This window comes from Coregonus clupeaformis, unplaced genomic scaffold, assembly GCF_020615455.1.
Source record: "Coregonus clupeaformis isolate EN_2021a unplaced genomic scaffold, ASM2061545v1 scaf0100, whole genome shotgun sequence".
NCBI lineage: Eukaryota > Metazoa > Chordata > Actinopteri > Salmoniformes > Salmonidae > Coregonus > Coregonus clupeaformis.
Genome location: NW_025533555.1, coordinates 52,941 through 78,624, shown reverse-complemented (window position 1 = coordinate 78,624; position 25,684 = coordinate 52,941). Strand labels below are relative to the sequence as shown.

The following is a 25,684-nucleotide window of genomic DNA, read 5'->3' as shown; positions in this document are numbered from 1 at the left end:
CGTTCATCTGTACAAACAATAGTATGCAAGTATAAACACCATGGGACCATGCAGCTGTCATACCGCTCAGGAAGGAGACGCGTTCTGTCTCCTAGAGATGAACGTACTTTGGTGCGAAAAGTGCAAATCAATCCCAGAACAACAGCAAAGGACCTTGTGAAGATGCTGGAGGAAACAGGTACAAAAATATATATTTCCACAGTAAAACTAGTCCTATATCGACATAACCTGAAAGGAAGATCAGCAAGGAAGAAGCCACTGCTCCAAAACCGCAATAAAAAAGCCAGACTACGGTTTGCAACTGCACATGGGTACAAAGATCGTACTTTTTGGAGAAATGTCCTCTGGTCTGATGAAACAAAAATAGAACTGTGTTAGATTAATTTGTATTTTAAGAATAATGACTAAAGGATTTCACCCCAAATACAGTATAAATGTGTGAACGGTGTTAGAGTTATAATGTAGTGGCAACCCACTAACAGAGGGGGGCGGGACTAAACATTCCAGGGTGAAGGGGACTGAGAAAACGGGTTAAAAAAAGCCTCCTAAAGGTGGGTGGAGCAAAGTGCCTTTGTGTGTCAAGGGGTATAAAACAGGAGTGTATGGGTTTTGGCGCCAGAGCTCTCCATGAATAAAAATACAGATCATTCTTGCTGGTTGTGGACCTTGAATCATTTATGATTAAAACCAGAGCCTTACAACCTCTGGTAATGATTCAAGCTTAGGTTGAATTAGAGATAGAAATTCTCATGACAAGTGGTCCTTCGAGCGGACCTTAAATACGTCTTTGTCGTTCTAAGGACACCGAAACCGTGCACGGGCGGGTGATTGCATCCGTGGAGAATAGTCCTGGCCTTCGACGTTAAGGTTATAAACAGGCCGGTGATTACTCTTATGAACGATAAAGACGTTAACGAGTTTGAAAAAGCATTTAAATCCAAACTGCAAGGAAAAGGTCAGTAATTTTTATTCATGAATTTTGGTGAAATGATTTGAACTTGTATAAGAATAGTAATTATTGTGAAGGGCAGAGAATAGTTACCAAAATCTCAAAGGAAGTAATAATTATTATGATGGAAGGAAGGGGGGTCCGTAATTGACCCTAGGTAAATAGCTATTACCAAAATAATCTAGTTAATATTGAGATTGTACGAGATACAGTCTTTACAATATAAACAGGAAGGGGGATAATTTTCGTTGTGTGCGATAGATACATTAAACAGGTCAAAAGTCGCGTAAACAACTGGGGATTTGCTCTAACTCTGTCTGTTTCATGAAACTGGAGCAGTTACGACCTCTAGGTTACGGATAGTGTTAGCAAATGATCGTATAATGTTGTGTACGTGTGAGACTTAATGATCCATCGAAATACGTGATAATTGTTTCAAGGAAGGAGCTAAAAATAAGTCGCGTTAGAAAAAATGGTTATCTGACCCCTTTCATGAAACCTCTGGGTTACGGGTTAGATAATTTAAATGGTTAATTACAAAAGCAGATCATAACATTGGCTCAAGAGACACACTAATAATAACTCCTAGGAAAATAATTCTGGATTGAATTATTACTAAACGGGGGGGGATTTCTTATTTTTCCACCATGGGAAATAAATATTCTAAAGAGGTCCGAGAATTAACGGGGGATGAAAGATATATGTTAGGAAGAAATCGAAGAAATATGTTTTATGGATCCATTTGGGAGAAGAGGTATGGATTTATTGGGCATCTCGATGTGGAAAAGTTAGAAGTTATGATTAAGCAGATGCATGTAAACTGTGGAACGGATTTGAAAAAACAGCGAGGGGAGGGGCTAGAGACAGCGAGGGTCTTTTTGAAGCGCGAAGGAGAGAGGAAGTGCTTTAACTGTAACAAAGAGGAATATTTGGCAAGGGAGTGTAAGGCCCCGTGTAAATACTGTAACAGAACAGGTCATAACCATCGTGACTGCAGGGGTAAAGGAAAGGGCAGTGTCGGAGATAGGGCAGTCTATTTTTTGGTTCAACGGGTAAAATGTTTGAAAAAATGATTCGTGTCGATTAAGAATTGGCTAAAAACACCACGAAGCGATTATTTGAGAGGTACCTATAAAATTCAAACGATATATACGTATGAACTTTCTCACCCAAACGTAGACGTACGTCATGAGTGAGAAAGATAATATTTACATTTGCATTTTTGGTCATTTGGCAGACGCTCTGGTCCGGAGCGACATGCAGGAGCAGTGGGGGTTGGTTGCCTTGCTCGGGGGCACATCGGCAGATTTTTCGCCTGGTCGGCTCGGGAGTTGGAGCCGGCGACCTCTCGGTTGCTGACACGGTGCTCTTGGTTACTGGGCTACCAGCCGGCCGATATGAGTTTAAGGTTGTGCCGTTGTTTGATTAGGTGATAAGGTTATGTGATAAGGTTTAATGGGTAATCGGACCATAACTAAAGTGGTTATAGAAGTAATGTATAAATAGTAGAGAGCCAATAGAGGGTTCCATTGAACTATTATGTTTTGTTGGGCTTTTGAATGGCATTAGGTGAAATCTGTGTGTATGAGGGAATTCAACGGCTGGTATGAATGATAACTGGATACTACTTAGTATTTGGTTGGTTAATGCTGAATGGAAGATTTGAGGCGTGGTTGGGGGGTAACTAGGAAGACGCACTTATTAAATGGGGAATGGGTGTAGGGAGAGAGAGTTTTTACGTGTATTAAAAGTTGCATTAGATAGACCTATCTAGAATCCTACTAAAGCTATGAAAATATGTTACAAGTACGAATGACATTATTTCCTAAGAAGGAAGATTTGTAGGGAAGGTCCCCGCGCCTCCCCCATAATGTAGGAAGGAGCAGGAGGGGGGGAGAGGTGAGAGACAGTACATAGTTCAGATGGTAGGAATGTCATTAAGTGTATGCTTATCAACGATATCAAGTATTTGTTTTATTGATTGGGGCCGAATCAGAGTGAACGGTTAAAGAGATTGAATTGCGAGCTGGAGTGGCGATAGAGCTGTGAAAATTGAGTTGAGGACAAAGGAGAATAATTTATGGCTCTGGTTGGCGGGAAAAAATAAATAAATGGAGACAGTCCAGCCAGTTAGATTGAGCTGGAAAATTTCAAGTAGAGGTATAAAGACTTTACTGAAAGGAAGTGCTTTGATGAATTCAAATGGCATATTATATTATATTATTATTATATTGTATGAAAATAAATGGTGGATTCTAAAAAATAAATAATTTAGTTTCGTTACGTGAACAATGGGATATCATTTTTACTATTAGGATGATGGATTGAAAAAACATTGGTTATAAGTATGAAGTTATTAAACAATAGGTTTACATTTTAAGAACATCAATGCAACAAGTTGCAATGAGAAAAGGAATATCTATCAATCACAGGAGGCTGCTGAGGGGAGGACTTCTCATAATAATGGCTGGAACAGAGCAAATGGAATGGCATCAAACACATTGAAACCATGCGTTTGATACCATTCCACTCATTCCAGCCATTACCACGAGCCCGTCCTCCCCAATTAAGGTGCCATCAACCTCCTGTGAGATATACACTACCGTTTTAAAGTTTCGGGTGACTTAGAAATGTCCTTGTTTTCCATGAAAACATACATTAAATGAGTTTGAATAGGAAATATAGCAACATTAATAGGAAATGTAGTCAATGACAAGGTTAGAAATAATGATTTTTAATTGAAATAATAAATTGTACATTAATAATTGTATCCTTCAAACTTTGCTTTCGTCAAAGAATCCTCCATTTGCAGCAATTACAGCCTTGCAGACCTTTGGCATTCTAAGAGAGGTAATCTGAAGAGATATCACCCCATTCTTTCCTGAAGCACCTCCCACAAGTTGGATTGGCTTGATGGGCACTTCTTACGTACCATTCGGTCAAGCTGCTCCCACAACAGCTCAATAGGGTTGAGATCCGGTGACTGTGCTGGCCACTCCATTATAGACAGATTACCAGCTGACTGCTTCTTCTCTAAATAGTTCTTGCATAGTTTGGAGCTGTGCTTTGGGTCATTGTCCTGTTGTAGGAGGAAATTGGCTCCAATCAAGCGCCGTCTACAGGGTATGGCATGACATTGCAAAATGGAGTGATAGCCTTCCTTCTTCAAGATCCCTTTTACCATGTACAAATCTCCCACTTTACCACCACCAAAGCATCCCCAGACCATCACATTGCCTCCACCATGCTTGACAGATGGCATCAAGCACTCCTCAAGCATCTTTTCATTTGGTCTGCGTCTCACAAAATGTTCTTCTTTGTGATCCGAACACCTCAAACTTAAATTTGTCTGTCCATATCACTTTCTTCCAATCTTCCTCGGTCCAGTGTCTGTGTTATTTTGCCCATCTTAATCTTTTCTTTTTATTGGCCAGTCTGAGATATGGCTTTTTCTTTGCAACTCTGCCTAGAAGGTCAGCATCCCAGAGTCGCCTCTTCACTGTTGAAGTTGAGACTGGTGTTTTGCGGATACTATTTAATGAAGCTGCCTGTTGAGGACCTGTGAGGAGTCTGTTTCTCAAACTAGACACTAACGTATTAGTCCTCTTGCTCAGTTGTGCTCCGGGGCCTCCCACTCCTCTTTCTATTCTGGTTAGAGCCAGTTTAGACTGACGAGTTTCAGAAGAAAGAAAGTTATTTGTTCTGGCCATTTTGATCCTGTAATCGAACCCACAATTGCTGATGCTCCAGATACTCAACTAGTCTCAAGAAGGCCAGTTTTATTGCTTCTTTAATCAGCACAACAGTTTTCAGCTGTGCTAACATAATTGCAAAAGGGTCTTTTAATGATCAATTAGCCTTTTAAAATGATCAACTTGGATTAGCAAACACAACGTGCCATTGGAACACAGGACTGATGGTTGCTGATAATGGGCCCCTGTACACCTATGTAGATATTCCTTTTTTTTGTTTTTGCTGGGTCCAGCTACAATAGCCATTTACAACATTAACAACATCTACACTGTATTTCTGATCAATTTGATGTTATTTTAATGGACAAAAAAATTGCTCTTCTTTTGAAAAGTCTCCTGAGTGGCGCAGTGGTCTAAGGCACTGCATCGCAGTGCTAGCTGTGCCACTAGAGATCCTGGTTCGAATCCAGGCTCTGTCGTAGCCGGCCGCGACCGGGAGACCCATGGGGCGGCGCACAAATGGCCGGCAGGGATGTTGGTAGAGCATGGCGTTTGCAACGCCAGGGTTGTGGGTTCGATTCCCACGGGGGGCCAGTAAAAAACAAATATATATATAATGTATGCACTCACTAACTGTAAGTCGCTCTGGATAAGAGCGTCTGCTAAATGACTAAAATGTAATGAAAACAAGGACATTTCTAAGTGACCCCGAACGGTTGTGTGTGTGTGTGTGTATGTGTGTGTATACAGTGAGGGAAAAAAATATTTGATCCCCTGCTGATTTTGTACGTTTGCCCACTGACAAAGAAATGATCAGTCTATAATTTTTATGGTAGGTTTATTTGAACAGTGAGAGGCAGAATAATAACAAAAAAATCCAGAAAAGCGCATGTCAAAATTGTTATAAATTGATTTGCATTTTAATGAGGGAAATAAGTATTTGACCCCCTCTCAATCAGAAGATTTCTGGCTCCCAGGTGTCTTTTATACAGGTAACGAGCTGAGATTAGGAGCACACTCTTAAAGGGAGGCCTGGGGCTCCATGCAAGATCTCACCTTGTGGAGTTGCAATGATCATGAAAACGGTGAGGAATCAGCCCAGAACTACACGGGAGAATCTTGCCAGTGATCTCAAGGCAGCTGGGACCATAGTCACCAAGAAAACAATTGGTAACACACTACGCCGTGAAGGACTGAAACCTGCAGCGCCCGCAAGGTCCCCCTGCTCAAGAAAGCACATTTACAGGCCCGTCTGAAGTTTGCCAATGAACATCAATGATTCAGAGGAGAACTGGGTGAAAGTGTTGTGGTCAGATGAGACCAAAATCGAGCTCTTTGGCATCAACTCAACTCGCCGTGTTTGGAGGAGGAGGAATGCTGCCTATGACCACAAGAACACCATCCCCACCGTCAAACATGGAGGTGGAAACATTATGCTTTGGGGGTGCTAAGGGGACAGGACAACTTCACCGCATCAAAGGGACGATGGACGGGGCCATGTACCGTCAAATCTTGGGTGAGAACCTCCTTCCCTCAGCCAGGGCATTGAAAATGGGTCATGGATGGGTATTCCAGCATGACAATGACCCAAAACACATGGCCAAGACAACAAAGGAGTGGCTCAAGAAGAAGCACATTAAGGTCCTGGAGTGGCCTAGCCAGCCTCCAGACCTTAATCCCATAGAAAATCTGTGGAGGGAGCTGAAGGTTTGAGTTGCCAAACGTCAGCCTCGAAACCATAATAACTTGGAGAAGATCTGCAAAGAGGAGTGGGACAAAATCCCTCCTGAGATGTGTGCAAACCTGGTGGCCACCTACAAGAAATGTCTGACCTCTGTGATTGCCAACAAGGGTTTTGCCACCAAGTACTAAGTCATGTTTTGCAGAGGGGTCAAATCCTTATTTCCCTCATTAAAATGCAAATCAATTTATAACAATTTTGAACATGCGATTTTCTGGATTTTTGTTGTTGTTATTCTGTCTCTCACTGTTCAAATAAACCTACCATTAAAATGATAGACTGATCATGTCTTTGTCAGTGGGCAAACATACAAAATCAGCAGGGGATCAAATACTTTTTTCCCCTCACTGTGTATATATATATATATATATATATATATATATATATATATATATATATATATATATATATATATATATATATATATTTTGCCCTTGAGCAAGGTACTTAACCCTAATTTGCTCCAGAGGCACCGAAAAAAAATCAAATCAAATTGTATTTGTCACATGCGCCGAATACAACAGGTGTAGACCTTACAGTGAAACGCGTACTTAAAGCCCTTAACCAACAATGCAATTTTAAGCAAATGTTTATTTATTTATTTTTACAAATTAAGAGCAGCAGTAAAATAACAATAGTAAAATAACAATAGCGAGGCTATATACAGGGGGTCCCGGCACAGAGTCAATGTCCGGGGGCACCGGTTTGTCGAAGTAATTGAGGTAATATGTACATGTACAGTCGTGGTCAAAAGTTTTGAGAATGACACAAGTATTGGTCTTCAAAGTTCTGTTATGAGATATTTATGTCAGATGGTACTATGGTATACTGAAGTATAATTACAAGCATTCCATAAAGTGTCAATTTGCAGTGTTGACCCTTCTTTTTCAAGACCTCTGCAATCCGCCATGGCATGCTGTCAATTAACTTCTGGGCCACATCCTGACTGATGGCAGCCCATTCTTGCATAATCAATGCTTGGAGTTTGTCAGAATTTGTGGGTTTTTGTTTGTCCACCCGCCTCTTGAGGATCGACCAAAAGTTCTCAAATGGGTTTAATGTCTGGGGAGTTTCCTGACCATGGACCCAAAATGTCGATGTTTTGTTCCCCGAGCCACTTAGTTCTCACTTTTGCCTTATGGCAAGGTGCTCCATCATGCTGGAAAAGGCATTGGTCGTCACCAAACTGTTCTTGGATGGTTGGAAGAAGTTGCTCTCTGAGGATGTGTTGGTACCATTCTTTATTCATGGCTGTGTTCTTAGGCAAAATTGTGAGTGAGCCCACTCCCTTGGCTGAGAAGCAACCCCACACATGAATGGTCTCAGGATGCTTTACTGTTGGCATGACACAGGACTGATGGTAGCGCTCACCTTGTCTTCTCCGGACAAGGTGTTTTCCGGATGCTCCAAACAATCGGAAAGGGGATTCATCAGAGAAAATGACTTTACCCCAGTCCTCAGCAGTCCAATTCATGTACCTTTTGCAGAATATCAGTCTATCCCTGATGTTTTTCCCTGGAGAGAAGTGGCTTCTTTGCTGCCCTTCTTGACACCAGGCCATCCTCCAAAAGTCTTCGCCTCACTGTGCAGATGCACTCACACCTGCCTGCTGCCATTCCTGAGCAAGCTCTGCACTGGTGGTGCCCCGATCCCACAGCTGAATCCACTTTAGGAGACGGTCCTGGCGCTTGCTGGACTTCTTGGGCGCCCTGACACCTTCTTCACAACAATTGAACCTCTCTCCTTGAAGTTCTTGATGATCTGATAAATGGTTGATTTAGGTACAATCTTACTAGCAGCAATATCCTTGCCTGTGAAGCCCTTTTTATGTAAAGCAATGATGACGGCACGTGTTTCCTTGCTGGTAACCATGGTTAACAGAGGAAGAACAATGATTTCAAGCACCACCCTCCTTTTAAAGCTTCCAGTCTGTTATTCTAACTCAATCAGCATAACAGAGTGATCTCCAGCCTTGTCCTCGTCAACACTCTCACCTGTGTTAACGAGAGAATCACTGACATGATGACAGCTGGTCCTTTTGTGGCAGGGCTGAAATGCAGTGGAAATGTTTTTTGGGGGATTAAGTTCATTTTCATCTGATCACTCTTCATGACATTCTGGAGTATATGCAAATTGGCATCATCAAAACTGAGGCAGCAGACTTTGTGAAAATTTGTATTTGTGTCATTCTCAAAACTTTTGACCACGACTGTAGGTAGTTATTAAAGTGACTATGCATAGATAATAAACAGAGTAGCAGCAGCGTAAAAGAGGGGGGTAGGGGGGGCAATGCAAATAGTCTGGGTAGCCATTTGATTAGATGTTCAGGAGTCTTATGGCTTGGGGGTAGAAGCTGCTTAGAAGCCTCTTGGACCTAGATGTGGCACTCCGGTACCGCTTGCTATGAGGTAGCAGAGAGCAAAGTCTATGACTAGGGTGGCTGGAGTCTTTGACAATTTTTAGGTCCTTCCTCTGTGTAGTATGATTCGATCTTAGTCCTATATTGATGCTTTACCTGGTTCGTTGGAGGGCATAGCGAGATTTCTTATAAGCTTCCTGGTTAGAGTCCCGCTCCTTGAAAGCGGCAGCTCTACCCTTTAGCTCAGTGCGGATGTTGCCTGTAATCCATGGCTCCTGGTTGGGGTATGTACGTACAGTCACTGTGGGGACGACGTCATTGATGCACTTATTGATGAAGCCAGTGACTGATGTGGTGTACTCCTCAATGCCATCAGAAGAATCCCTGAACATATTCCAGTCTGTGCTAGCAAAACAGTCCTGTAGTTTAGCATCTGCTTCATCTGACCACTTTTTTATTGACCGAGTCACTAGTGCTTCCTGCTTTAGTTTTTGCTTGTAAGCAGGAGGATATAATTATGGTCAGATTTGCCAAATGGAGGGCGAGGGAGAGCTTTGTACGCGTATCACTGTGTGGAGTAAAGGTGGTCTAGAGTCCCCCCGGTTGCACATTTAACATCAAATCACATTTTATTGGCCACATGCGCCGAATACAACAGGTGCAGACATTACAGTGAAATGCTTACTTACAGCCCTTAACCAACAGTGCATTTATTTTAAATAAAAAAGTAGAATAAAACAACAAAAAAGTGTTGAGAAAAAAAGAGAAGAAGTAAAATAAAATAACAGTAGGGAGGCTATATATACAGGGGGGTACCGGTGCAGAGTCAATGTGCGGGGGCACCGGCTAGTTGAGGTAGTTGAAGTAATATGTACATGTGGGTAAAGTTAAAGTGACTATGCATAAATAATTAACAGAGTAGCAGCAGCGTAAAAAGATGGGGTGGGGGGACAGTGCAAATAGTCTGGGTAGCCATGATTAGCTGTTCAGGAGTCTTATGGCTTTTGGACCTAGACTTGGCACTCCGGTACTGCTTGCCGTGCGGTAGCAGAGAGAACAGTCTATGACTAGGGTGGCTGGAGTCTTTGACAATTTTGAGGGCCTTCCTCTGACACCGCCTGGTATAGAGGTCCTGGATGGCAGGAAGCCTGGCCCCAGTGATGTACTGGGCCGTACGCACTACCCTCTGTAGTGCCTTGCGGTCAGAGGCTGAGCAGTTGCCATACCAGGCAGTGATGCAACCAGTCAGGATGCTCTCGATGGTGCAGCTGCAGAACCTTTTGAGGATCTGAGGACCCATGCCAAATCTTTACAGTCTCCTGAGGGGGAATAGGCTTTGTCGTGCCCTCTTCATGACTGTCTTGGTGTGTTTGGACCATGATAGTTCGTTGGTGATGTGGACACCAAGGAACTTGAAGCTCTTAACCTGTTCCACTACAGCCCCGTCGATGAGAATAGGGGCGTGCTCAGTCCTCTTTTTTTCCCTGTAGTCCACAATCATCTCCTTTGTCTTGGTCACGTTAAGGGAGAGGTTGTTATCCTGGCACCACACGGCCAGGTCTCTGACCTCCTCCCTATAGGCTGTCTCATCGTTGTCGGTGATCAGGCCTACCACTGTTGTGTCGTCGGCAAACTTAATGATGGTGTTGGAGTCGTGCACGGCCATGCAGTCATGGGTGAACAGTGAGTACAGGAGGGGACTGAGCACGCACCCCTGAGGGGCCCCTGTGTTGAGGATCAGTGTGGCAGATGTGTTGTTACCTACCCTTACCACCTGGGGGCGGCCCGTCAGGAAGTCCAGGATCCAGTTGCAGAGGGAGGTGTTTAGTCCCAGGATCCTTAGCTTAGTGATGAGCTTTGAGGGCACTATGGTGTTGAATGCTGAGCTGTAGTCAATGAATAGCATTCTCACGTAGGTGTTCCTCTTGTCCAGGTGGGAAAGGGCAGTGTGTAGTGCAATAGAGATTGCATCATCTGTGGATCTGTTGGGGCGGTATTCAAATTGGAGTGGGTCTAGGGTTTCTGGGATAATGGTGTTGATGTGAGCCATGACCAGCCTTTCAAAGCACTTCATGGCTACAGACATCAGTGCTACGGGTCGGCAGGTTATCTTAGAGTCCTTGGGCACGGTGACTATGGTGGTCTGCTTGAAACATGTTGGTATTACAGACTCAGTCAGGGACATGTTGAAAATGTCAGGTGAAGACACTTGCCAGTTGGTCAGCACATGCTCAGAGTACACGTCCTGGTAATCCGTCTGGCCCTGCGGCCTTGTGAATGTTGACCTGTTTAAAAGTCTTACTCACATCGGCTACGGAGAGCGTGATCACATAGTCATCCGGAACAGCTGGTGCTCTCATGCATGCTTCAGTGTTGCTTGCCTCGAAGCGAGCATAGAAGTGGTTTAGCTCGTCTGGAAGTCTTGTGTCACTGGGCAGCTCGCGGCTGTGCTTCCCTTTGTAGTCTGTAATAGTTTTCAAGCCCTGCCACATCCGACGAGCGTCAGAGCCGGTGTAGTACGATTCAATCTTAGTCCTGTATTGACTCTTTGCCTGTTTGATGGTTCGTCGGGGGGCATGGCGGGATTTCTTATAAGTGTCCGGGTTAGAGTCCCGCTCCTCTACCCTTTAGCTCAGTGCGGATGTTTCCTGTAATCCATGGCTTCTGGTTGGGGTATGTACGTACGGTCAATGTGGGGACGACATCATCGATGCACTTATTGATGAAGCCAGTGACTGATGTGGTGTACTCCTCAATCCCGGAACATATTCCAGTCTGTGCTAGCAAAACAGTCCTGTAGCTTAGCATCTGCGTCATCTGACCACTTTTTTATTAACCGAGTCACTGGTGCTTCCTGCTTTAGTTTTTGCTTATAAGCAGGACTCAGGAGGATAGAGTTATGGTCAGATTTGCCAAATGGAGGGCGAGGGAGAGCTTTGTATGCGTCTCTGTGTGTGGGTAAAGGTGATCTATCGTTTTTTTTCCTCTGGTTGCACATTTAACATGCTGGTAGAAATTAGGTAGAACGGATTTAAGTTTCCCTGCATTAAAGTCCCCGGCCACTAGGAGCGCTGCCTCTGGATGAGCGTTTTCCTGTTGACTTATGGCCTTATACAGCTCATTCAGTGCAATCTTAATGCCAGCATTGGTTTGTAGTGGTAAATAGACAGCTCTGAAAAATATAGATGAAAACTCTCTTGGTAAATAGTGTGGTCTACAGCTTATCATAAGATACTCTACCTCAGGCGAGCAAAACCTCGAGACTTCCTTAGTGTTTGATTTTGTGCACCAGCTGTTGTTTACAAATATACACAGACCGCCACCCCTTGTCTTAACGGAGTCAGCCGTTTTATCCTGCCGATGTAGCGTATAGGCCGCTAGCTGTATGTTGTCCATGTCGTCGTTCAGCAACACATCTCGGTGAAACATAAGATATTACAGTTTTTAATGTCCCGTTGGTAGGATAACCGTAATCTTAGGTCATCCAATTTATTCTCAAATGATTGAAGATTGGCTAATAGGATTGATGGGAGTGGCAGTTTACTCGCTCGCCGTCGGATCCTTACAAGGCACCCCGACCTACGTCCACGATATCTCCATCTCTTCCTCATGCGAATGACGGGGATTTGGGCCTTGTCGTGTGTCTGTAGGATATCCTTCGCGGCCACCTCGTTGAAGAAAAAATCTTCATCCAATACGAGGTGAGTAATCGCTGTCCTGATATCCAGAAGCTCTTTTTGGTTATAAGAGACAATGGCAGAAACATTATGTACAAAATTAATTACAAATAACGCGGAAAAACACACATAATAGTACAATTGGTTAGAGGGCTGTAAAACGGCAGCCATCTTCTCCGGCGCCATTATTATGATGGTAGAAATGATGGTAGAAATTAGGTAAAACAGATTTAAGTTTCCCTGCATTAAAGTCCCCGGCCACTAGGTGCGCCGCCTCTGGATGAGCGTTTTCCTGTTTGCTTATGGCCGAATACAGCTCATTGAGTGCGGTCTTAGTGCCAGCATTGGTTTGTGGTGGTAAATAGACAGCTACAAAGAATATAGATGAAAACTCTCTTGGTAAATAGTGTGGTCTACAGCTTATCATGAGATACTCTACCTCGGGCGAGCAAAACCTTGAGACTTCCTTAGATATTGTGCACCAGCTTTTGTTTACAAATATACATAGACCGCCACCCCTTGTCTTACCAGAGGCTGCTGTTCTATCCTGCAAATACAGTGTATAACCCGCCAGCTGTATGTTATTCATGTTGTCGTTCAGCCACGACTCGGTGAAACATAAGATATTACAGTTTTTAATGTCCCATTGGTAGGATATAAGTGCTTTTAGTATTTCCACTTTATTATCTAGCGATTGTACGTTGGCCAATAGTATCGATGGCAAAGGCAGATTTGCCACTCGTCGCCGGCTCCTTATCAGGCACCCCGATCTCCTTCCGTGATATCTCCGTCTCTTTCGCTGCGAATGACGGGAATGAGGGCCCTGTCGGGTGTCTGGAGCAAATCCCTCTCATCCGACTCATGAAATAAAAATTATTTGTCCAGTTCAAGGTGAGTAATCGCTGTTCTGATATACAGAAACTCTTTTCGGTCATAAGAGACGGTAGCAGCAACATTATGTGCAAAACAAGTTACAAACAATGCGAAAAACAAACAAAATAGCACGGTTGGTTAAGAGTCCATCCCCTCCAGCGCCAATAGACTGATAACTATGGATGACCCTGTAAAACAACACATTTCACTGAACCTATCCAGTGTGTGACAATACAACATTTATTTTTTGTAGACTTCAAGTCATTGCACTAACGCTAGTTCACATCAGCTCGCTAAACTACCTCGAACTTCCTTCATATTGCATGCAGACATAGAAAATGTATTAATTTCCAGAATCTCGAATCATCCCTTTAAGACAATAGATATTAGGACTAGCCTACATTTGTCAAGGGAGTGAGACCGAACACAACCCATTTCTAAGTACCCAATACTAACAAGGGCATCTAAAGTGAATCATAGTGAAAGAAATACCCCAAAGTGACATTTCTCACTTCAAAGGCAGCGTTATGGAAATGAGTGCGAGTGAGCAGAGGGAGGAAAAGAATGGAGTTCAGGCAGAAGTGATATGAGAGGAGCCTGCAGACAAGCATCAGATTAATTCTCACTAGAGCTTCCCCTCACCGCTAATCCAATTCTGACCCATTAACCGGCTCTGCCAGGTTAACACATCAGGCCTTTGAAGGCGCCCTTTCAACCACCCAGGAGGATTACCCTTCAAGTCGGAGAAGACTTCCACTGTCCGCACGGCACGCAAACAGCATCTTCCTTGGGAAGCTGACAGAGGGGCTTCATCGGAGCGGCGGTGTGAAATGCAGATATGTCAGTGTGTAAATAGGAAACTGGAGTGGAGAATGATCAAAATGGACAACCCTGAGGCAGAGCAGGTGCGGGGAGTGTTTCCTCTGTCAGACATGCAGACAGTAAGGTGGAGGGGAGCTTGTAAATAATGGCAGCTGCTGCCTGGAGAGCACTAATCATCAGAGGGGCTGCCTGCAGATGTTCTGTCAACTGATACTCACGCTCAGCATCTGCTTATCATTGGATGCCCTCTGGGTTCACAAAGAACATAGGCTACAGAGGCAAGACAGAGCGAAGTATAGACAGACGGGTTGGTTGACAACGTCACAATGATGCACTCACATCTAAGAGGCAAAAGGCTGTGTGTTATGATTCTGAACAGTCAGATGGCAGCTTCTTGTCATTGCTGTAGCTATGTGGAGAATCATGTGGCTGTTTCAGCTAGTTGTATTCTTGATTCCATGACTTGTTTTGACTTATGTCACACCCATGCTAATATGGCTACAATTCGTTAGCTAGCTAATCAACAACTGCAACGATGCATTTGAGAGACACCAGTGCTTATTGGGCAAATGTATTTATGTTTTCAATAAACATTGACACGAAATATGGTTTACATGTTGTCAATAATCCTTTCATTGTAAGCGAACCCCATCTGTGCTGCCCCAAAGTTGTGCTGGCATCGATTTTGTTGGTAAACAACCCACCTGTCTATAGAAAGGGGAATGTGAGGTGGTCTGTGCTTTTAGTTTCTAAATGAGACAAGGAAACTATAATCCATTAACCCGACTTGATCGGAATGTATTGAGTCAGTGAGATAAGCGCACAAACACACACACACACACACACACACACCAACCTAAGCTAGCATTAAGCTCAATAAAGAACTCTGAATTTGATAATAAAGCTCTGTCTGATGGCCATCCTCAGCCTAGCTGGGAGCACCACTCTCCTCAGGTCACACCACTCTCCTCAGGTCACACCACCGACTGATTGCTCAAACACATTGCACTGTAGCGCGGACAGGCCTCATAATCCACCCAGCAATCTGAGCAAAACATGAGGAACAACCGACAGTCCTGCTGAGTAATATGACTGCAATTCTTCACTTTATTATTACTATGAACCTCAAAGGGAGTTTATCTTGTCTGCTCCCCACCTGTCAGGGGTGACATTTGGACAAGTGTTTGTCTGTAAAGAGCTTCCTCTACGATGCTGCCCACTCCCCCTCTACATCTGGCCTCGGCTCCGTTGCTGGCGGCGGTTTGGGAGTGTGACCGCAGAAGCCTTTGTCCTCCTTGAAGAGCAGCTGAACCAACAGGAAAGCCAACCCCAGTCAATTAAGTTATGGAACATTTTCAATTATTGGAGGGCCCTCAGCGGGGGAAGGAAAACATTTACAAATGACGTGCAATAATTGCTATTGTTTTGTTTTCCTTCTCTTTAAGCAAAATGTGGAACTGTTTGCTCAAATGCAGTTCTGTAATGGAGTAGCAAAGTCAACAGTTCCCCACATGTACCTAATCATTGTGTATTTACGAGGTATCCTTTCTGAACACCCAGATGACCAAAATCACTTCCATACAGGCACTCTGTAAAATGGCCTGAGCCACATGAACGCACCAGGCAGACTCTGCACACATTAAGAACTCTCTTGATCATTAAGTCCCGTGCCTCTGTAGCACCATCTGTGCCCAGTTGCAAGTTTCCCCCCACTACCTAACATGTTAACCCAATCGGTAGACTAAGGACTACAGAGAATGGATCCTTCAATAATAATAATGTTTAGTAACCTATTGTCACAAGGGGAAAAATGAGGCTGTTTTGATTTAAATGAGACTAGTGCATCTGTGACAAGTGCATCCATTCAACAGTCCATTTTACAAGATCCCAGAGAGGTAGCTAGCAACAATATTTACAATAATCGACTAAAAAAGTAATGTAGACATTTCAATAGGTAAACCTGACAAAGCTGCAGCTTTGTTCAATGCTGTCCCCATTAAAAGAAAGATCCAAAACCACTGACTGAGTCAGAGAGAAACCCAGCAGCACACGACAGCTTTCTCTCTCGCTGAGGGTGGGGGTGCAACGTGCTTAGGACTGGGAGGGGAGCAGTTTACAGTCAGAAAGAACAGGACTGAGTGACTCACAAAAAGAAAGGAAGAGGGGGGATGCTTTTGTGGAGAATGCTAGATAATCCCACAGTTATTTCTTCCCACTTCTCTGTACAGGGCAAAACCCAAAAGAGTAATATGCATGCTAAACAAATCTAAATGAAACATTAGCAAATAGAGTTCAATCAACTAACAACGGGTCAGCCAATAACACTAAGAACAGATGGCCCTGAAAAAAAAGTTACTATTGTTATGAAAGGCGTTTCATTTTACGGATGCTATGGAGATCTCTTAATCAATGACTGTGCTGTCCAAATCTGTTGGTGGGTGAGGTGGATTCAGCTCTCAGCTACAAACAGCTGGGGATCAGAGGCCTCAGTGTTAAAATGGAGGGATCACTTCTCCCTTCCACAGCTTCTTTGTTCAAATTACTTTATGGGAGACACATAAGTTAGCATGTGCTGTGTACTGACAAATGTATAGCTGTTTGGAATAGATACGATTTGGTCATGAACCATGTTTGAGTATTTAGGGCAGATCAGATCATGTGCTCTGCAATGAGCCATATTTTAACGCTGTAATTTATTACTTACCAGATCATGTATTGTGCCATTAACCATGTTTGTGTGATATAATTTAAGAGTGATCAGCTGTAGAGCATAATGGAAACCTGTCCTGTGTATTCAAGGGGCAATTCTCACCCCAAGTGTTAGTTTTAGCGGCTGGCTTGCCATATTTTTCCAGTTTAAAAGCTGGCAACCGTCTGCAACATCTGGTTCAAATGGTTGGGGGTATGTCAGCAAGGAGAAGCTCAGAGGAACGCAAACAGCAACAAGACTGCTCGCATGTAACAAGTCATCATTCAGGGCTTACCCAATAACAAACTCATCAACAGCAATGTGTCAAAGTCAACTACATCTAACAACAAGCTGCTATATTATCAATTCACGACACATGCTCAGACCTTTATTACTTACTGATAGGTGAGTTTGTATAAGTAAACACATTAGCTTTTCACAAATCATGGCATCTTATCATGCCCAAATATACACTGCTCAAAAAAATAAAGGGAACACTTAAACAACACATCCTAGATCTGAATGAATGAAATAATCTTATTAAATTCTTTTTTCTTTACATAGTTGAATGTGCTGACAACAAAATCACACAAAAATTATCAATGGAAATCAAATGTATCAACCCATGGAGGTCTGGATTTGGAGTCACCCTCAAAATTAAAGTGGAAAACCACACTACAGGCTGATCCAACTTTGATGTAATGTCCTTAAAACAAGTCAAAATGAGGCTCAGTAGTGTGTGTGGCCTCCACGTGCCTGTATTACCTCCCTACAACGCCTGGGCATGCTCCTGATGAGGTGGCGGATGGTCTCCTGAGGGATCTCCTCCCAGACCTGGACTAAAGCATCCGCCAACTCCTGGACAGTCTGTGGTGCAACGTGGCGTTGGTGGATGGAGCGAGACATGATGTCCCAGATGTGCTCAATTGGATTCAGGTCTGGGGAACGGGCGGTCCATAGCATCAATGCCTTCCTCTTGCAGGAACTGCTGACACACTCCAGCCACATGAGGTCTAGCATTGTCTTGCATTAGGAGGAACCCAGGGCCAACCGCACCAGCATATGGTCTCACAAGGGGTCTGAGGATCTCATCTCGGTACCTAATGGCAGTCAGGCTACCTCTGGCGAGCACATGGAGGGCTGTGCGGCCCCCCAAAGAAATGCCACCCCACACCATGACTGACCCACCGCCAAACCGGTCATGCTGGAGGATGTTGCAGGCAGCAGAACGTTCTCCACGGCGTCTCCAGACTCTGTCACGTCTGTCACATGTGCTCAGTGTGAACCTGCTTTCATCTGTGAAGAGCACAGGGTGCCAGTGGCGAATTTGCCAATCTTGGTGTTCTCTGGCAAATGCCAAACGTCCTGCACGGTGTTGTGCTTATGGAGTCTGTTTCTGACCGTTTGAGCAGACACATTTTGCAGGGCTCTGGCAGTGCTCCTCCTGCTCCTCCTTGCACAAAGGCGGAGGTAGCGGTCCTGCTGCTGGGTTGTTTCCCTCCTACGGCCTCCTCCACGTCTCCTGATGTACTGGCCTGTCTCCTGGTAGCGCCTCCATGCTCTGGACACTACGCTGACAGACACAGCAAACCTTCTTGCCACAGCTCGCATTGATGTGCCATCCTGGATGAGCTGCACTACCTGAGCCACTTGTGTGGGTTGTAGACTCCGTCTCATGCTACCACTAGAGTGAAAGCACCGCCAGCATTCAAAAGTGACCAAAACATCAGCCAGGAAGCATAGGAACTGAGAAGTGGTCTGTGGTCACCACCTGCAGAACCACTTCTTTATTGGGGTTGTCTTGCTAATTGCCTATAATTTCCACCTGTTGTCTATTCCATTTGCACAACAGCATGTGAAATGTATTGTCAATCAGTGTTGCTTCCTAAGTGGACAGTTTGATTTCACAGAAGTGTGATTGACTTGGAGTTACATTGTGTTGTTTAAGTGCTCCCTTTATTTTTTTGAGCAGTGTAGTAATGATGATTTAATTTATACAATATTTTCTCTCTCTCAATAGCCGCCCCAATTGGGTGGTTGGTCACTACCTTCACTGCATTAAGCACAGAGCTTGTCTGGATGCAGAACAAGTAAGAGAGAGTCGGTGAAAATCGACTAGAGTGAGGGCATTTACCTGCCGACTCACCCTGAATTTAATTCCGCTGCTCTATCGATCGCTACATACATTCAGTCTGAAACTGCAATCCTAGAAGTTGTTTGTGAGACTTCAAAAAGAGAGGTGTTGTACAAAACAAATTAATCAGCGATTGGATAGTCTAACAAATCTTACCAATCAGAGTACCAAAGTTGATAACGTCAATCCATCGGTTTCTGGGACCAATCAGAACGGTGAAAATGTGTTCGCATTCTAGAAATCGTCAGGGAGGGAGACAAATCCAGACACATCGCGGAGAAGAAAAGTCAGTTGGCTGGAGCGATGTGGATGGGTAGTAGGACTGGGAATCGCCAGGGAACTTACGATACTTTGGTGCCGATACGATACGTATTGCGATTCTCACGACTCTCTATGTATTGCAATTCGATACTGTGATTATTGCCATTCGATGTTCCAAACTTATTTCTCACCATATGTCTGCTGCGGAGGGACAAGAGGGAGTCATGAGGAAACAAGTTTTGATCAGTCATGGAAATAAAAGTGCCGAAAACAAATTGGCTTTGGTACAGCCAACTAGCACAAAAATAAAATCCTGATATCTAACTACCCCCAAAAAGCAGCCCAGCTCTGATCTTTTCCACTAATTGGTCTTTTGAGAAATCAGATCTGTTGCCAATAATTGGGCAAAATATCAGAATTGGGCTTCCTGTGTAAACGCAGCCTCTGTAGCACAGGTGATTTAAAGCAACTGTAATCTCTTTTCAACATCAGGCAGATCTCTCACTTCAGTCCAGAGACCCCTGCTCCCCTTCTCTCCACTAATTTCTATCAGAAACAGCAGTAGCTTAAATATTTAACATGGCTCTTCCTGGTGAATGGAAAGGCTTGGAATTTGCCTCGGCCCTGATCCTAGAGGTACATCAAACACAGCTGCTGTCATTCCCCTCTCCCAGTCAAAACAATGTCCTCTCATGTAAACGTTTTACTGTTTGTGTTGAAATGGTACAAACCAAAGAAGAGCGACCCAGAGAGAGAGAGAGCGTTGAGGCCCTATGTTTGCGTCACAGCCACAGTATTCCGGGGGAATTGATTCACACTTTGCAGTATGTGAACTGTCTGGGACATATGCTGCGTTTACACTGACAACCCAATTCTCATATTTTTCCACACATTTTTCCTCCACCAATAATTGTGCAAAAGATCAGAATTGGGCTGTTTGTGTAAACGCAGCCATCGTCTCTCAATCTAGCCGCCATCTAATCCTTCAATTTTACAGATTGTGTAGTACCTATGTGTCCACGATGGCATTGTTTAATTAGCTAGATTAATAGCACAACACAAGGAATACAGTAATGTATGTGGGACAGAATAACAAATTTACGGCAATTAATGAGAACGTTAGTTACCCACATTAACATTATATACATAGTTTAAAAATGAAACCGGAAAATCTATCCAATCCCACATTCAGTATTCTTATACACAAAAATTGTGGATGTAATTTTGAATCTCTTGGTAGTATTTTGCGCGCACACAAACGCCACCCCAAATATTTCTTAAGAACTATTTTAAGCTAACTAGTAACGTTACTATTTAGTTAGCCAGCCAACTACCTACTAACAGTAATCCCAGGCTGAATGCTTTTGCCTGTGCTAGCGTCGTTAGATGGGTCATGTTATCTAATGTTAGCTAACCAGCTAGCTAACTGTCTAGTTTAGCACGCGTTACAAATCACATTTCTGAAACGTTACCAAGTTATCTAGTTAGCTACTGTGTAGTTTCTTTGCTTCTTTTTAGTATAATTTGCCAGTTATATAACGTGCCCTACTCAAAACATTAAACTGCGCCCAAACTTTTAAACACCACAGCAAGCACCATTTCGAACACACACTTTTGTCCTACAAACTAACGTTAGCTGGGCTAGCAACACACAATAAACATAACTAGCTATGTCGCGCTAGTAGCCACATTTGTGGAGGAACAATATTTTGGGTCTCTTACCTGTTAAACGCAGCTTAACCGGACCATTTCGCCGAACTCCTTGGTTAGACATCTCCTTTTACTCCCAGTTTAACAAAAATATTTTATATAATAAAGATTTATCAACCAGTTTCAGACCGAATTAACAATAATGGAGTCAAGGCATTGTTGCCCGGATGTGGACAGCACTGCTGCCATTATGATCACACAATCACTGTCCCGCACACCTACAAAAACAATAATTACTAGCTAGGATGCCGCCGAGTGCACTTGATTGACCAAATACTTTCAAATCGTGGTTGTGTCAGACTATTTATTTTATAAAGGAAGCAAGCGACCCGAGTTCATACTTCACATCTTCAGAAAGCTTCAGCTTCGGACCGCTTGGAAATCAGTCCTCCTCTCAGCCAGACGAGTTGAACTGTTGAGCTCGGGCGCCCTTCAGTGCAGAGATCCCACTTTAGGGAGGCTAGTAAGTAGCTGACCAATGACGACATAGGGATGGAAACATCTGCCTGCACCGCTTGCCTAAAAACTGAAATGACAAAATGCTAATGATGGCGAAAAGTCAGATTTCTTTTTTACTAGAGATTTTATTCAGACAAAAGTGACATTTCAGATTGCTAGGGTCAGTGTAATGCTAAAAATATTAATGTGAAATTTGGCTCTGACAGTCCATATACTGGCAAAAACTAAATGTGTATATCTTTACATACAGTTCTGTTTGAGAAACAAGAGGATGGAAGCTATTAAGATTAATATTACATTTGCCATTCCACCCAAACCCCACAAGAAATCACAGCAGTTGGAACTTATTTTAAGATTTTTATTTACAGACATTTATCAACGTATGTACAGTTCAGAGAGAATAGAGGTCCATTACACAAACTGAGAACAAACAGTGGCAGTATACAGTAGAGATGAAAGGAGAAGTGGTATTTAGAAGTTGAAAGTGCTATGGTTTTCACTGATCTGGAATGCATAGCCATCGGTTGTCGATTCCGGAGCAACACATTGGTCTTCCTCTTCCTACAAAACAGAACGTGTCAGAAAAATTGAGGCAAAAGAAACAAAAACCGTCTATAATAGGATGACAGATGTCTACTTCGTCACCATTGCACAATGCTCACCTCGCCAGAGAAATATTTCTCAATCAGGTTGAGGGAGGCCTTGTAGACCAGCTCATTCTCATGGGACTGCAGAGCTTCAATCTTGTCTAGTCCACCGCATTCCTCGATCATCATGCACAGCTTGTCTGCTTCACCAATCTTATCTCCAGCCTGATGGACACAAAAATATTCAAGTAAGAATTATATATATATATTTTTTTAAATCACCCGAATCTTGCAGTTGTAGTGTACAAATGCCCATACCAGTAATAAGATTAACTAATTATTGGTGAGAAGGTCCCCTTACCAGGAAAATGTTGGTGATGGCATCCAAGATGACAAGGATGGTTTTGCTGTCCTTTGTTGAGAGCAGATTCAACAGAGGCTCCAGCACATTGGCTTGAACAAGGTACACAACCTGTTCAACTGTGCCCCCGCTGGTAAAATTGGTTATGGCCCAAACTGCCTCTTTCTGAGTCTTGTAGTCACCCTGTATGGAAAAGCGGATGAGAGGACTAAATTGAAGAAAACATCCCATCATTCCTAATTATGAAAAATTAATTAATACAAATCCTATCATAAGATATTACTATGGATAACAAACCTACATACCTTGCGTAGGACGTCTACCATGAGAGGGACCAGGCCAGCGTTGATGACATCCTGGATCTGAGAGTCTCTCCCTGCAGTGATATTGGACAGGGTCCAGGAGGCTTCCTTCTGGATGTTACTCTTGTGATGGCGCAGCAGGCCAGGGAACATGGAGAGGGCCCCAGCATTCAGCACAGCCTGAGTCTGCTCATCCGTGCCAGTCACCATGTTGCCAATGGCACGCAGAGAAGGAGTCTGAAGGGGACAGGTCAAAGACAGTGGTCACTTGGGTGAAAAAAGGCATAGTACCATAAAGATGTTGAGATTCATAAATATATGGGTGACTACATCATTGTACATGACAGCCCACCACCCCTGCAGGATAAATAGACAGTGCTCATACCACAACAGAGAGCTCCCCGGAGCCAAGCAGCTGCACCAGGCGGGAGATCAGGCCAGTCTGCACCACGACCTCAATGCGATCGTTGGGCCCGTCGGTCAGATAGGACAATGCCCAGCAGGTGTCTGCCAGCACCTCCTTATCGTCATGGTGCAGCAGACGCCCCAGAGTGGGCAGGATCTGCTGCACGGCTGCCAGAGGGGGAGACGGGTTCTTGTTGCGGCACAGGTTTGACAACGTCCAGGTGATGTTCCTCAGGTAGCCAGACTGCAGCAAAAAATAAGTTACTTAGGTGTTCATTCATTGAGTTAGAGCCCCTCCTAGTGGCCAGTGAGGCAAGTAACATGGGGGCAAGGAGTTACAAAAAAACAAGACAAATACTTTGTTTTGTAGCTTTATGACATGAAAGTCAAGTGATTGTCCATTGCTTATGAATGGTTGCCAAGGGTCACTGCATTAAGAATACTTACAGAGAACAAAGAGAGCTCAGGGACAGCGAGCAGACTGAGCAGGGGGGCCACAGCTCCATGCTTGATGACCTGATCTCTGTAGACCGACCCATCACCTAACAGAAGAAATCAAGGATGCAAGGTTAGGGGGTGGGAGATTTTGTTGTTAAGCTCTATACACTGAAGAGATGCGGTAACAAAAGAAGAATGCCTTACCCGCAATGTTTCCCAAAGCCCAGACAGCCTGCTCGCTGATGTGGGGGTGGGGAGATATGACAAGGCTGATGAAGGCTGGAATGGCTCCACCCTCCACAACAGCACTGGTCTGGTCAGATGTTCCAGATGCAATGTTTGTTAGAGCCCAGGCAGCCTCAAACTGGATAGGGGGTGACTCCAAACCCAAGAATGCAACCAACTTAGGAATTAGCCCAGCACTGATGATGTGGTCAATGGGAGGATGTCTCTCACGGGATAGCAGCTTCCTGTAATGAGAACAATTGAAAAAGTAACAAGTGATGACCATGGTAGCCCCCCCAAAAAAGCACCACAATAAATACAGTATTTCCCAGACAGTTTTACGAAGATCACTTTACCTAGCAGCTTGTGTGGCGTTGAGCTGAGCATCAAGGTTGTTACTGTTCACACCAGTGAGAATCTCCTCCACGGACCACTGTCTAGTGGCCTGTAAATTAATACAACACATAAGCCAGGGATTGTAAAACTGAAAGTTTTAAACATACAGGTTGTAGCCATTGTATTTATTGTGCATTGTATAAACAAACTCACCTGACAGTTTTGGCTTTTCTCTTGAAGTGGGGAAGTTGCCTCGTCGGCCAAAGTGCTGACATTTCTTCGTTTGAAGATCTGATCGTCTTTCTTTGCCTTGCGAAGTTCGACGTTCACTTCAACCCTCCTGCGTCTAAGCTCCTGCAAAGTGATCAACAACCATCATTGATTGTGCCTAGCCAGATTCATTTAGCTAACAAGCCATTACCAAATATTTGAAATGAAACATTGATACTGCCATACATGTCACTTACATTTGCATCTTTTCCCTTATTCTTGAACTTGTCCAGACGGACACCGTTCTCGTTGCCAGCAGACATTTTTGGGCAAATTGATAAATTTTCGAGGTAGTTTGATAAAGAAAGATTTTTTGAGCACCTAAACGAAATGCAAAAATTAGCTTCATAAAAGATAGCTAGAATCCAGGTACACGTTTTCGACTTTTCTAGAAAGTAATGTCGGTCACAAGTGACCAGTAAGAATAGCTAGCAAATCACATCAACAAAGTCAATAAAAAAGTAAAGCAGTAATATGTAGAAGTACATCGAATATTAGCCAACCATTACAAAATATGAACAGTTGACAAGCACTTACCGGGACCTTCTTCAAAAATTCTAGCTAACGCATAGACATTTTGAACAGACCTTTAAATTCCGGTCACAAAGCTCCCTGATTGGTCAGTTCGATTAAAAGCATCACCCTATTGGACTGTTTTGAAAAATCACAGGGCGCTCAGGAAGTGTTGTCAGAAGAGACCTATCGCGAGATTTCAGGACTAGCATGGCCTCGTAATACAATTTGTATCATATCAGTATCATATTAGAATGTATTTTCTCCAACCAAGTTCATGTTGGAACAGTTGCTTTTGTGTTATTAAATACAACCGTTCAAAATGTGTTTTCTGCGTAGGTCTGTGTGTGGAAAACAATATCTAAATCTGATGCAATTCAAGGAGTGGCTTCAAAACGCCCAGAAGATAAGCCTAAAATCTGTTGAAATATCTGGACAAACATTACACCGACTATTGTGTATCATGACCAATTATCAACATCAACCTCTGAATACAGTATTTACATGTGCTTCCGTATATATGCTTACATTGGACATATACACAGTAATGCCTGGAACCGGGGATAGAGTGTCACTGGAGTCCCATCTGGTCATACCAGTCCTATTAAATGAAATTAAAATGATATAGATGCAGCTAGTTGATGAGATCATATAAGATCTTACCCATAACTGCCAATTAATTAAGAATGTACAGTGCATTCGGAAAGTATTCAGACCCCTTAACTTTTTCCACATTTTGTTACGTTACAGCCTTATTCTAAAATGGATTCCAGAAAAAATTCCTCATCAGGGAGGTGACCAAGAACCCGATGATCACTCTGACAGAGCTCCAGAGTTCATCTGTGGAGATGGGAGAAGTTTCCAGAAGGACAACCATCTCT

General features: G+C 43.5%; 2 protein-coding genes across 2 annotated transcripts in view; both read right to left on the bottom strand.

Annotated features, from left to right (window-relative positions):
• LOC121551066 (E3 ubiquitin-protein ligase SMURF2) overlaps positions 1-21,332 on the bottom strand; it is a 69,765-nt gene extending 48,433 nt beyond the window's left edge. Inside the window, exon 1 of the mRNA XM_041863593.2 lies at positions 20,920-21,332. Within this exon, the coding sequence (XP_041719527.1) occupies positions 20,920-20,971 (52 nt within the window). The 5' untranslated portion in view covers positions 20,972-21,332. The remainder of the gene's footprint in view (positions 1-20,919) is intronic.
• Positions 21,333-21,710: 378 nt separating this feature from the next.
• Positions 21,711-24,890, bottom strand: LOC121550250 (importin subunit alpha-1). Its single transcript, XM_041862424.1, has 11 exons — positions 24,828-24,890; positions 24,488-24,611; positions 24,234-24,374; positions 24,041-24,129; positions 23,664-23,929; positions 23,469-23,563; positions 23,002-23,265; positions 22,620-22,853; positions 22,315-22,497; positions 22,029-22,178; positions 21,711-21,927 (listed from the first exon to the last, which is right to left on the bottom strand). The coding sequence occupies exons 2-11, from the start codon at positions 24,551-24,553 to the stop codon at positions 21,838-21,840; spliced, it is 1,578 nt and encodes a 525-aa protein (XP_041718358.1). The 5' UTR covers positions 24,554-24,611; positions 24,828-24,890; the 3' UTR covers positions 21,711-21,837.
• Positions 24,891-25,684: the final 794 nt, after the last annotated feature.

Bases quoted from the DNA above. Each gene is read 5' to 3' on its own strand.
- LOC121550250 (XM_041862424.1), bottom strand. From the start codon at position 24,553: ATGTCTGCTGGCAACGAGAACGGTGTCCGTCTGGACAAGTTCAAGAAT. The intron at 23,266-23,468 runs GTAAGTATTCTT...TTTTTGCTGCAG, and splicing joins CTGAGCTCTCTTTGTTCTCT to TCTGGCTACCTGAGGAACAT. The intron at 22,179-22,314 runs GTAAGGGGACCT...TGTGTCCATCAG, and splicing joins CCATCACCAACATTTTCCTG to GCTGGAGATAAGATTGGTGA.